General features: G+C 43.6%; 1 protein-coding gene across 1 annotated transcript in view; it reads right to left on the bottom strand.

Moving 5' to 3' along the window:
* The window catches only part of cux1b (cut-like homeobox 1b), a 231930-nt gene that overhangs the window by 56148 nt on the left and 162404 nt on the right, over positions 1-13378 (bottom strand). Inside the window, exons 9-14 of the mRNA XM_037530974.1 lie at positions 8849-8897; positions 7283-7387; positions 6964-7152; positions 4607-4665; positions 3804-3852; positions 2875-2971 (exon numbers count right to left, since the gene is read on the bottom strand). Of these exons, the coding sequence (XP_037386871.1) occupies positions 2875-2971; positions 3804-3852; positions 4607-4665; positions 6964-7152; positions 7283-7387; positions 8849-8897 (548 nt within the window). The remainder of the gene's footprint in view (positions 1-2874; positions 2972-3803; positions 3853-4606; positions 4666-6963; positions 7153-7282; positions 7388-8848; positions 8898-13378) is intronic.

Below are 13378 nucleotides of genomic sequence, written 5' to 3'. Positions count from 1 at the left end.
AGGCCTAGCACGTAGTGGCCGAAGACACGCTGCCCGATGTTGTGCTTAATGAGCTGCTCCTTGACCTGCCGGGCGATCTCGGCAGTGTCCATGTCCTCGCCCTCAGAGGCGCTGCCGGCGCCCTCCGAGCGGCTGGGCGAGGGTGCCGTCCCGCCGTTGGCATCTGGGCTAATGCAAGAGGGCTGGTGGGTTTGCAAAGAACTTTGGGCCAGTGGGCCCGGGGCATAGTGGGCTGGTGCGAAGAGCATGGAGCCGTCCTGCAGGGCCTTGGAGTAGAAGGTCTGCATGAGCTGCCTTTGCAAGAGGGAGTTGAGGGCCACTTTGCCCGCCAGGGGGAAGGCAGCGGTGCCATAGAAGTCCTGCCCCAGGCCTGTGGCCGGGAAGTGGGGGTGTGTCCCGTTGGCGGGTGGATCTGGGGGTGGACCTGGGGCGGAGTTGGGCCCCGCCCCTGTGCGGACTGAGAGTTGGGAGGATGAGGCGGGAGGGGGCGTGGCGCCCTGCAGGGCAGTAGGGGCTGAGTTGGTGGAGGCAGGGCCGAGTTGGCAGAGCGGAGTCTCCTCTTTCCCTTTCTGGCCGGCTGACCCTACAAGAAAGGGCAAACACAATGCATTATGGGGGAGTTAACAAAAAAAAGGGGTCCAAAAAGACAGTTTTTTTTTTATTTATGTGGAGAAAAGACTTTAAACTTGTATTAACCTTTTTTTTTTTTTTTTTTTTTGCCAAGCCCCCCAGACAAGCCGCCCATGCATTTGTTGTTTGCACCTTTCTTGTAAGCAACAGCCTGGAAGGATATTGATCTTGTTGCCGTCCAGATCCGTTGCCACCAGTTTCTCTCTATGTGGTGAGGAGAGGCAGATTGGGAGCATGGTCCAGCCTTTGGCTCAGTCTATTGAGCAGTGTGACTCTCTGATAGTCAACGTACAGGGATGGTCACTTGATCAGCAATGACCAAAAGGGTCGGGGGCTTTGATGAGCTATCAGATAATTCATTCTTGCATCTGACCTTTATAAATGTCCATTCCTGTCCATTCCTCCTACGTGACTGATGTGCAACAGTGCATTAACGACACTTCACTGTTGAAGACGTCTCCGTGGCTCAACAACCAAAACAGTGTGCATTCAAAAAGCGCTTGTTATGGATTGTAAAATATTAAGAGAAAAAGTTCTTTCAAAAACAAGAAAGACAGGTATGAGGGAGGAATAATAGCAGTAATAATAAAAACGATGAAGTTCAACAATAAGTTCAGACTGCACCGTCACTCTTGATGAAGGTTAAGCATTAAAGTGGTAAATATTCATTTTGTGGCCTCATATGAATCAGGTAAAATATTCATAGGCCACAGTGGGCCGGACACGAACAGAGCTTTAGATCTTAACGCAGGTGGACGTCTCTCTAAGGGGAATAGTTTAAGGGGGAGAAAATTTTGGAGCATTAAAAACGCTCCCCCAACACTATGAATTTTTCATAGATCTCATGTTGTGCTACATGTTTGCCTACACTGAGGGCAGCGTTCCATAACCATGAGAAACATTTCTGTGGACCCACAGGGCCAAATTTCTCTACCTGAATGCAAAAGCATCTCTGAATAACATCCCAACAGCAACGTGAAGGGCAACACCAGGGCGATTTCTACGCTCTACATAGAGCAAGGGCCTAAGGTAAGACTGCCAAGACTGCTTGAAGGAGTGGACGCGGCGAACGTTAAAACAAAACAATCAACAAATGAATTTCATGTATGCAAATGACCAAAGGCTCCTTTAAATTAGTGGGACGTGATGAGGAGGTCAGGCAACAGTGACCTGTCAATTATGGTAATTTTTTTTATGTAAAGTTTTGAGCTCTATTTAAATATCCTGTTTATGCAGCCCCAAAGCCAAAGCTCTTGACATTTTTCTCTCACACCCACACAAACACATACGCACAGATACATATTAAAAAAACAAAAAAAAAGCGATAGACTTCACACGGAGGTCTGATCACATTCCCCCGTTTGTTCCGACATCATATTAATGCCATTGCTTTCAAGTATATTGAAAATGAGAGCTTGCAAATGACTCCAATTAAAAGTCAGGAAGCGCTATAACCTGCAGTGTATAAACTTTTGTGGATAACTGCACAGTGCTAGATTTCCAGAAGTACAACACCAACTCAAGGGACCTTTCCATGGAGCACAGCTTTTTTCCCCTGGTATGGTAAAGTGTTCAGAGGGACCAGAGAGTGTGTGAGAGACAGCCTGAGTGGAGAGAGACTGAACGAGAGAGATAGCGCAGAAGAGGACGGAGAAAGAGCACATAAAGCAGTCTGCTCTATAGTCAGCACGCTGCTCGAAATGTCAGCGGCACATCTGGTGATGAGCAATTATCAAAAGAGCCATGACTAATGTGGCAAAGTGCTGAAGTGGCCCATTTTTTCGACATGAAAAACAGTTCAAAAAAGTGTCTCCATTTTAACAGCATTAACCTGTTCCACCCTTTTCCACTGCCTTCAAATCACGCCATGCTCATATCGCTAGGTAATACGTTTTAATATTTATATATAAAATAGGACAAGGTGTGACTTAATGACAAAAAAATAGAATATAGAATGGAGAAAATATCAGTAACGAACATATATATGAATTTGTATACTGTCCACATCAATAGTTTATTTAATCTTGTTTTCTAAAGTGCCTAAAAAAATTATATATATATATCTCCCCCTACACAGACCTATACCAAAGCACTGCAGCCATATCAGGCAAAAACTACTAGTGTGGTTCTTTTCTGTCTCTTTTTCTGGTCCCTAAACAAATACCTCCCCCAACAGGCCTCAGGCTTGTCTAGCCTCTTCCATTTCAGTGCCTGCAGGGCAGCCGGAGTAGATCAGACACTTACCGCTCAGCTCGGTGTTGGCGATGCGCAGGGAAGCATTCTCAGATTGAAGACCACGATTCTTCTCCAGCAGTAGCACCTCCAGTGGCTTAGACGAGTCCTGAGATGAGAGAAAAGTCGGGCAAACAGTGAGTTTGGGTTTATTACAGAGAAACACAAGTACTTAATACTAAGCCATGATGTATTAATCGCACTGTCAGCTGCAGCTCCAATAAAGACTTCATTGATGCATTTTCATGGTAGAAAGGTAACGACTTAAACTTTTATAGCTATATTTGCAGACAGGAACCACCAGCCTCACCCAAACTCAACGGTTAACTACCTAAGAGGCAAAACTACCACCACCGTCATTAGTTTCATAAAACAACTGTGCAAATCAAAATCAAACAAAAAAATTTGAACGGACCAGTTTTGTATTACAAAGAAAATCTTTGATCCAATGATGTACACTGTAACCCCAAAAGTTTAATCCAGCATTTCTCCTCAATTCAAGGATATTAATGGGGCGTTTTTCCTCTTTGCTGCAGTAACAGCTTCTACTCGTGTGGGAAGGCTTCACTCTAGATATTGATTGAGCATAAATGAGGTCAGTTACTGATGTTGGACAGTCAGTTCTGGTTCATAAATCATCCCAAAGGTATTGGATGGAGAGAGCAGAGAACACAGTTCCACTGCTCCACAGCCCAACACGGGGATTTTACACCCCTCTAGCCAACACTTGGCACTGCACATGATGTGTGGCGTCTTTACAGTGTGCTATTCTACTAGTACAGGGCTTTCCTATAGAGATACAAGCTGTGCATATGCACCTTACACCTCCATCAACAGTGGGTGCACCTTAAAGCAGCAGAAACCATTATTACAAGAGATGTCTGGATACTTTTGGACATATAGTGTATGTATAGCTGAGCAACACAGAGGCATACAGTTACCTGCACTGCTGCACTCTCAGTCGGCCCAAACTCCATAGACTTAAGGATACTGTGGAGAGACAAGAGAGATTGTTCAGAAATAGGAAACAGACAGAGCCACACACAATCAATCAGGGCTTCTCATTCCGAAATAACCAGAGCCTCACATTTATTTTGAAACAAGGCAAATTAAATCAATTTTCCTCAAAGAATTTGTGTCGTCTAAAGTCCTGCTCTCCCCTCTTATTTTCAGCAGCGGTTAAATAGGAGGCGTGATCTTTTTTCATGGCCAGATCAGATCAATTCTGGTGGCATTAGTGAGGAATGCTTTCAAAGATGCTATCGGTGCTGGGGACTGGCAGTGCTAACGCGGCTGATAAGGGCGGTTTTGAGCTGAGGCCAGGAGGACGGGCCTCTGCTCGAATAAAAAGGGGCCCATTCATGTGAGGAAGCCCTGACTCAGATCTATAAACACGCAATCGAGTTAGAGTAGGGAACGGCAGACGTGCCACCCGGGCTAAAGCAGTTAAAGTCCATTAAAGACAGGCGCTAACCAGATCAGCCATGCGCCGATAAGACCGCATCATAGCTCTGTGCTACGCTAACAGAGTTAGCCAAGCATCCCAACACTCACAAACCCACAACACAAGCTTTCTATGCCGATGCAAAATAGCAGTGCTGATTACTCATAATGACCGATCTGGTATTTGCAATACAACTACGAGGGTGGATGATGGACTAATAATAAAAAGGCTGTGGCTTATTGAGTGTATTTACAGGCTGTATGGTAAGTGCTGGGGTTAATGAGGCAACTCAGGTCCTACCTCAGCTCTTTCTTCACCTCCTCGTAGTCGGCCTGCTCTTGCAACTTCTCCTCCAGTTGCTGCACAAGCGAGGCAGGAATGAGTAAGGAGAAAAGGAGAAGTGGGGATTGGGTAATATGACGAGACAGACATTCAATACAGACGTTCTTCACGGAAAAATTATATTGAGAGGTAATGACACATTTCCTTATTAGCATCTGAACAAGTGTGGGAACAGTCTGTTGAAAAATCTAATTTAGACAATTTCCCCCTTACCCCAAATGTAGTCAACCTGCCAAGATACGTTTGGTTTTTCACTAGAGAAACGAAGCAAATCTCGCCAAGACGTAATGGAAGCTCACCAATTAGAACTGCAATCTAAATATCTAAGGGTGCCTGATATCTACAGTCCGGTTTCTCTGGTCTAGACCGACGTAGGAAATAATGCATTGTTGTGTTTTAGCTCTAGTTTGCTTAGGGATTTGCCATCAAACCAAAGCATGTAAACAAAAATGGTTCAAGGAAAAAGGTGCAACTGACTGCACAGGTTTTGTGACCGTTTAATGGGCAGTACTGCGCAGTAATCAGAGACCACCCTTCAGTAACTTCATTTAACTTCCAGTTAGAACTGCACGTACAACAGAAAATCACACAAAAGCCTTAACTGTTCAATATAATTACTAAATCCGTACAAAGTGTGTCCACTCTTCCTTTATTAGCTTCCATTATTTTTGGAATTTGCTCAATTTCTCAGAAAAAAATCTGCAGGGACATTTTTCCACACATCAGAAGCTCAGTCTAGCTGGTTTGCACCTATAGTTTCTCAAAATAAGACTGCATTCAGAAATACTGAGATCTGGACTCTGGGGTGGTCAGTCCATCATTTTCAGAACAGCAGCAGCTTCATTTTCTTCTCTTTTTGCCTATTTCATTTTCTCAGTAACCGCTTCTTTAATGTGTTTAGGTTGACTATACTCTGTATTGCGTTCATACTTCAAACAAACCACACCAGAATAAGTGTGGAAAAGGATAAAGACTGATTTTCTCTGGGTCTCTGTCCACCTATATGGTCTGTTCCAGGCTTTGAGTGGTTGTCCTCTCACTTGTCCTAGTGGTGCAATCTCACTAGAGTTTGCTTTAATCTAACCAAGTGTAAACACTCCATTTATCATACACTCACCTCAATCTATATCAAGTACACGATATGCCCAAAAGTATGTGGACATTCCCCCTAATTACTGCATTTGTGTTTCAGCCACATCCATTGCTAAAAGGTGTGTCAAATCAAGCATACAGCCATGCAAACCCCAGAGGCAAACACTGGCAGTAGAATGGGTCGTACTAAAGAGCTCAGTAAGATGCCACTTTGTCAGTTTGTAAAATTCCTGCAATGCTAAATCTGCCCTGGTCAACTGTAAGTGCTATTATTGTGAAATAGAAGCATCTAGGAGCAACAACAGCTCAACCAAGAGTGGGAGTGCTGAAGCTCATAGTGTGTAAAAATTGCCTATCCTCTGTTGCAACACTCACTAACAATACAGCAAAATCAATACAGGAACTGCGTGTTGGGAACTTCATGAAATGGGTTTCTATGGCTGAACTGCTGCACATTAGCCTAAGTTAACTTTGCACACCTCTCCAGCGTCGGCTGGACTCTGGAGGAGTGGAAATGTGTTCTCTAGAGTAATGAATCAAGCTTTACTATACTACCTGGCAGACAAATCTGTTTTTTGTGTATGCCAGTATAACGCTACCTACTGCCATGCAAAGTACAAGAGTAAAGTTTGGTGGAGGAGGGGTAATGGTCTCAGTGTTTTTTAGGGTTTGGGCCCCTTGGTACCAGTGAAGTAATGCTAACTACAGAGACAATTCAGATAATTATGCCCTTCCAACTTTGGGGAAGCAGTTTGGGGAAGAACCTTTCCTGTTCCAGCATCCATAAAGATCCATAAAGATATGGTTTGTCAAGTTTGGTGTGAAGGAATTCCAGTGGTCTACACACAGCAAAGACCTCAACCCCACTGAACTTCATGAACTGGAATGTTGAATGCGAGCCAGGCCTTATCGTTTAATATCGGCACCCATCCTCACAGCTCTTTAGATTAAATGGGAAAAGTCTTCCCAGAAGAGCATGTGAAATGGGATGTGCGACAAGCTCACACATGTAATGGTCAGGTGTCCACATGCTTCCGTCTCTAAAGTGTAGCAATATATTCTTATGTTGTGTCCAATAGCGAATGACAGCAGCCAAACCTCTCATTTTGCCTGTACTGCTGTCCATTTTTACTGACAACAGCATGAGAAGAAAGGGGGAAATGGTCTGAATTACACTTTTTTACCAAACTGTTCCTTAAAGAAAGTTTGCTACTGCTAAGAACCTTGAGCGTGGCGCTCTTGGCGCTGAGCTGTTGCTCCAGCTGGCTAATCTGAGAGGAGGAGTTCTCGCGGAGTTTGGCCAGACTGGCCTGCAGTCTCTGTACATCCTCCACCAGCTGCACCATTTCCCTCTCCTTGGCGCTCAGCTCCGCCTCCAGACTGGAACGGGACACCACCTCCACCGCCTGCTCCTACACACACGGACAAAGGAGAGTCAGCAATGGCTAAGCACTCTGTCCAATACATATATCCAAATGCATTCAGGTCAAGCTGCTTCAGCTGAATCTCTAAGCTGGAGGACATGAAGCTGAGCACTGATACCATGTCTGGAGCTTTCTGGATCTGAGTGGCCAGCTGCAGGGATTTGTTGGCTGAAGTGAGCTGCTCTCTCAGTGCTTCGGCCTCTCTCTCTGCTGTCTCCGCTCTCTGTGTGGACATGAATAGCTTGTTAGCATTTCAATAAATCAAGAAAAATGAGATTACTGGAGTGGTAGAAGGTTTATCTATGAAGGCACCTGAAACTTCTTAATACTGATTAGATACTGGCTCAGCATGCACTGCGATGGTGTAGCAAGCCACGTGGCAGAAGACCTAATAAAGTCTTTATATTCTATTTCTGCAGGATCTTTGGCTGTTTCACCAGCAGAATAGAAAATGATTCAGACATTTTTAGTGTATCTAATCAAATAAAACTATTTTCCACTGCAAGTCCCTTATCAGATTGACTAGGACACTGTTGGCTACTCTGTGTGTTAAATGCCGTGGCTCTGTGTTGAGATGCAAGAGAGCAGCGAGGGGCAAAAAACGCTGCTGTAAATACAATCGCAGCCTTCCTACTATGAAAAATGTGTATAGCCACAGATAAAAACAGCATTTAAACACAATAAAAACACTTTTAGAAATAAATAACCTGCTCATTCACCTACGAAGACGAAAATCCAGGCTGCTTCTGATTTTATAAATCATAAACCATCGAAAGATGTACCATCATTATTAAATGTCTAGAAATAATGGTAATTATCAGACTCGCTCCAGTGGTTCAATCACATGCCAAGCACTGAAAGGTTTTACTGAACTTGGAAATTCAGTGACCTCACTACAGGAAACCCTAAAGCTCCGCTCGCCTGGTCACTCAGGCAGTTTAAACTCGCTAACCACTATTATTGCCTTAGTTTCATTATTTTAGTTCAATTCATTTGATTTTTATCCCCATTGATGCATTTGTTATTATTCTTATTCTTGCTTTAATGATGTTTTTAATTCATCATGTGCTTTAATTATATTTTATTATTGTTTTAGTCATTTCCATTTTTGATCTTCCTTTTATTTGATTTTAGGCTTTAAATATTGCTTCATATTTTCTGTTTTTTGTTTATGTATTTTTACATACTCACCTGATTTGAGTCATTTTTATTACAAAATTTACTTTGATTATTTGCTATGTTCTTACACATCATCAGCCTCTTTTTCCTGTATCAGCTCAACACTGTAAATGAGTGTAACCCTCAATGTTCTCCGAAGTTAAATAAAAGATGATTCATTAAAAAAAAAACAAACATGTTCTTATACTAAGCCATACTAATTTGGCTACCAACAAAGTAAAGGAAGACGGACCCAGTTATGTTTGTTTAACTCCTAGTAGCACCTACATGATTCTTGCTTTTTAAATATTTGTAATGCTCGCTGGACTCAGTGAAAGTCAGTATTGTTCCGGCCGTTCTGACTAAGCTTATGACAGCAGAAGTGACATCACTGTTTTGGCAACAGCGCTCCGCATCAGGCCAGTGAACAGCTGCCAGTGTACATACAGGATATGAGCTCAGTCTAGCAGAGTGGGACACGGTGATGAGTCACTGAAAGAAGCGAAGTGGGGAGGTGGGGTCTTACCTGATTGGCTCGCTCCAGGTCGGTCATGATCATCTCAATCTCATCGGCTCTGTGGAGGAAGAAAAGGCCACTGTTAACGAACTCGTCCAAATGCACTTTGGGCCATCTAAACTGTACTGTAAGGGATGAATGTGACCATCATAACAGCTGGTTTGTGAATAGCCCAAAAGAAGATCTATTAAATTCACCCTTTTACAAAAATTTCTAACAAACAAACGAAGTCACTCAAAGAGGTTAGATGTGAAATGTTCAGAAATTTTCATACTGGTTGTGATAGGATTTTAAGGCTCCCAAAAGCTCCCTCACAGAAGGCCATCACTCAAAATATTTATAAAATACACTATACTGCCAAAGGTATTCACTCACCCATTCAAATCATTGAATTGACGTGTTACAATAATTTCTATAGCAACAGGTGTACAAAAACCAAGCCCCTAGGCCTGCAGACTGCTTCTACAGACATTAGTGAAAGAATGGGTCGCTCTCAGGAGCTCAGTGAATTCCAGCGTGGTGCCGTGATCAGACGCCACCTGTGCAACAAGTCCAGTCATGAAATTTCCTCACTACTAAATATTCCACAGTCAACTGTCAGTGGTATTATAACAAAGTGGAAGTGATTCGGAACGACAGCAACTCAGCCACAAAGTGGTCGTCCATGTAAAATGACAGAGCGGGGTCAGCAGATGCTGAGGGGCGTAGTGCGCAGAGGTCACCAACTTTCTGCAGAGTCAATCGCTACAGATCTCCAAACTTCATGTGGCCTTCAGATCAGCTCAAGAACAGTGTAGAGAGCTTCATGGAATGGGTTTCCATGGCTGAGCAGCTGCATCCAAGATTTACATCACCAAGCGCAATGCAAAACATGGAATGCAGTGGTATAAAGCGCCACCACTGGACTCTGGAGCAGTGGAGACGTGTTCTCTGGAGTGATGAATAACACTTTTCCTCTGGCAATCCAATGGACGAGTCTGGGTTTGGTGGCTGCCAGGAGAATCGTACTTGTCTGACTGCATTGTGCCAAGTGTAAAGTTTGGTGGAGGGGGGATCATGGTGTGGGGTTGTTTTTCAGGACTTGGGCTCGGCACCTGAGTTCCAGTGAAAGGAACTCAATCAAAAGAGATTTTGGACAATTTCATGCTCCCAACTTTGTTGGAACAGTTTGGGGACGGCCCCTTCCTCTTCTAACATGACTGCACACCAGTGCACAAAGCAGGTCCATAAAGACATGGACGAGCGAGTTTGGTGTGGAAGAACTTGACTGGCCTGCACAGAGTCTGGACCTCAACCTGATAGAACACCTTTGGGATGAATTAAAGCGGAGACTGTGAGCCTTAATATGATTGTAACGCAGGGTTCCTATCAAAAAACCACTGTAACGAAATGTGAGGCAGTAAATTTCTCTACAATGAAGCATTTCACACAAGACCACTCTGAATGACTGTTTACATCTCAGTGATTATGTAGAAATTTGGATAAATCTGTGGAATTGCCTTTGAAGGCTCCACAGTTTTAAAAACATGGAATAGTTTTAGTCTCCAAGAACAAGTACAGATGTTTACACAGTTTAAAAGCAGCTAAATAAGGTTAATACAATGCAAGCACTGGCCAGACGGCTGCCACTGTGGTCACTAAAAGCAAGTGGAAGAATGGATCTGGTATATTATCAGAGGTTATCAGAGGTAAGACTGGATCAGTTCCATCTTTGGATCAAAACGAACGCAGATTACGCACAAATCATTGTGTGCGAGTAAAAGGAAGTATGCACGCCTGCATGCGTTTGGTACTGTGGTATCAGTGTCGGTGACCATCAACGAACACACACATGCACGCACACACACCTCGGCAGGCCCATTAAGCCCTCTCAGTTTCACCCTAATCCAGTGGGCTGTGAGCTCGCGAGTCCTGCTTAAGCCTCTCGGACCAGCTCATGGTAAAACAGAGGGATTACATTAATATACTCTTTAGGCTCTGCTTAATACACACTAATCTGATATAATATTTTCCCCTCCCCAATTCGCTCCAGCAAAGTGCCGCTCTTGGCGACAGGGCCCGGCCGAGCCCTCCTCTCACGGCTCACCTGACAGAACACCCACTCAAGACACACATCTGAGGGCACACACTCAAACGGAGTCTCACAGGTGCTGGCGGACAACACTGCCCACACAAGCTCACCCGGCTCTCTGACCGATACGACCGTGTGTCAGTGTCAAACAGAACACATGACCAATGGAATGGAGGGTCACATTCTCAGAAGCTCTCTAAAAAGGAAATAAAAAGACTCAAGCACTGAGCAAATAATAAGAAGCCCAAAAACATTCAAACAAAGCCTCTTTTTAACATCAGATGCGCCACGATTCATGCTTATAAAAACAACAAAAAATCAGGACAAGTTGGTAAACAGGACCTTAGAGAATGACAAAGTTGATGTTACTATAATAAATACCTTATTAAAAAGAAAAACCTTTCTTTCTCTTTACAGTACATATCTATACATTTATATAACCAGTTAGTTCCAGCCACGCAAGCTGATTGGTTGAGAAGCGTTCTCATTTGCCAAACAAAATGGGCTTTGCAGACTGGCTGGAACAAAACAACAATAATACTGATCTGGCAAAAAAAATGACAAAACTGAGCTGAACTTGATATTGCATCAGTTTTATTTGCTCAGTCCGATTTGGTCAGCCTGAAGATCAGACTACATGTTTGGCAAATGGTACTGGGTTCATTTCTGGCTGATTCCAAGTTGTTGAGCTGTTCTTCTGTTACAGCTGCGACTGAAAAGCTGCTCAGTGGTGATGACAGTTTGGGAATTTAGCGTAAGGAGCTGGAGAACAAACTGCCAGCTGTGCAGCGAGTGGACGGAGCTCGTTACTCTGACATAGCAACAAGCTGCTTGTTAAGGAACTATAATTTGGCGGAAGGAATTGTTAACATTAAAACATATCAGATGTCATGTTTACGGCCCAATTTATTAATTTCTGACTTTATTTATTTAACTGGTGTATAAAAGCAATAGATAACATGATGGCTGTGATCTACGTTGCTCGTGATGTTATTTTGCCATAACAAACTTCCTCTCGTGCTCTGTCTTTGCAACCTGACCACAGGGCCTAACACTTAGTCTGCTGTGTCACTTGGGAAGCATCTAATAAAATATTGTTTTATTATTTATTATACTTGTTTGGGAAGTAAAAACTCTCTTCTCTTAATCTTAAGTAAGTTAATTGTTTATCATTCACAAACAGGCGTGGCATCAGGGGGTCGTTTAAATGGGAGATGCCCCACCAACCAACCACCGTGCTTTCTGTACATGTCTCTATAACGGCAGGCTGCAAAAAACAATCTGAAGCTAAACTAAAGGCTATACTGATCAGCACAGCAGTGTCTGAGCTCATCACTCTGCACTGCTGTAGGTAAACATGTTATGATTCCGGAATGGCTACACATATGGTGATCTACTTTTAAAGAGGCTCTGCTGATGGTTCTCTTCTGAACGTGCGGCTCCTGTGGACAGATCGACCACACATTTCTGCCCTGTATTTTCCTCAGATGCTTTTGTTTGCCTATGATTTAATTCCGAGCCCGTTCACAGATCTGGCCTGTGGTCCATCAACAAGACAGACGGTTTAAACAATAAATGTCACATACAAACATGTACACGGTTATTAAAGTGGACACACACAACTGGAATGAGCCTCAATGAGCCTCAAACGCCGCGTTTAGCTTGCGTTAACGTGTCCGGGGCGACACACAGACATACAAGAGAGCAGAGAAGTCGCGCCAGTGCGTTAATTACAATGGCGACCCAACATCTAATTATAGGTGATTCTGCACAAAGTATTTAATTACCTTAATGAACGCTCCATCTCTAATTACAGATGCGAGTCTTTTGGAGTGGGTGGGCCTGCTGGGGGGAGGGTGCTCTTTATTTCTGACAGTCATTTCAGGAAGGAAGGACATAAAAAATAAAATAAATAAATAAATAAAAAATGGCAGGATTCCAGCTAGGGAAAGGACGAGGACCGATGCGGATCGGGACGTCCTGGATACGAGGTCAGCAGCCTGCTGAAGGCAACAGAGCGGACATAATAGGAAGCGGCTTTTCTCTTTAGTAGCTAAAAGCGCGGCCGCATTAAGGTAAAGCAATAGCGATTTACGCCTGCTTTTATACTCCGAGCTGCATTACAAGGGCAGGGAGGATGTGCGTGTCATGAGGTGAGGGGGGTTGGAATTTAACGGTAAGCGTTTCTGATACTAATGCAACCCAAATACAGCGAAAGCGGCAAATGTGATCATTTAATCAAAAGTACAGATGTACAAAGTATTTTTTAAATAAACCGTTGGATTTGCGTGGATTTCGGAATTACAAAGGAAATGGTGGCGGGATCCCAAAGCAGATCAGCGATGGGATTTTTTATTTATTTTTTTTCTACCCTGATTGAGTGTATCTGTGGTCAGCGGCACCAGCGTTCACCTTATAAGCCGCGCTGAAAGGAAATTCTGCAAACAGCCAGGAATTGAAAGGGGAGC

This window comes from Pygocentrus nattereri, chromosome 19, assembly GCF_015220715.1.
Source record: "Pygocentrus nattereri isolate fPygNat1 chromosome 19, fPygNat1.pri, whole genome shotgun sequence".
Taxonomy (NCBI): domain Eukaryota; kingdom Metazoa; phylum Chordata; class Actinopteri; order Characiformes; family Serrasalmidae; genus Pygocentrus; species Pygocentrus nattereri.
The sequence above is the reverse complement of the archived record's forward strand: the minus strand, read 5'-3'. Positions and strand labels throughout refer to the sequence as shown.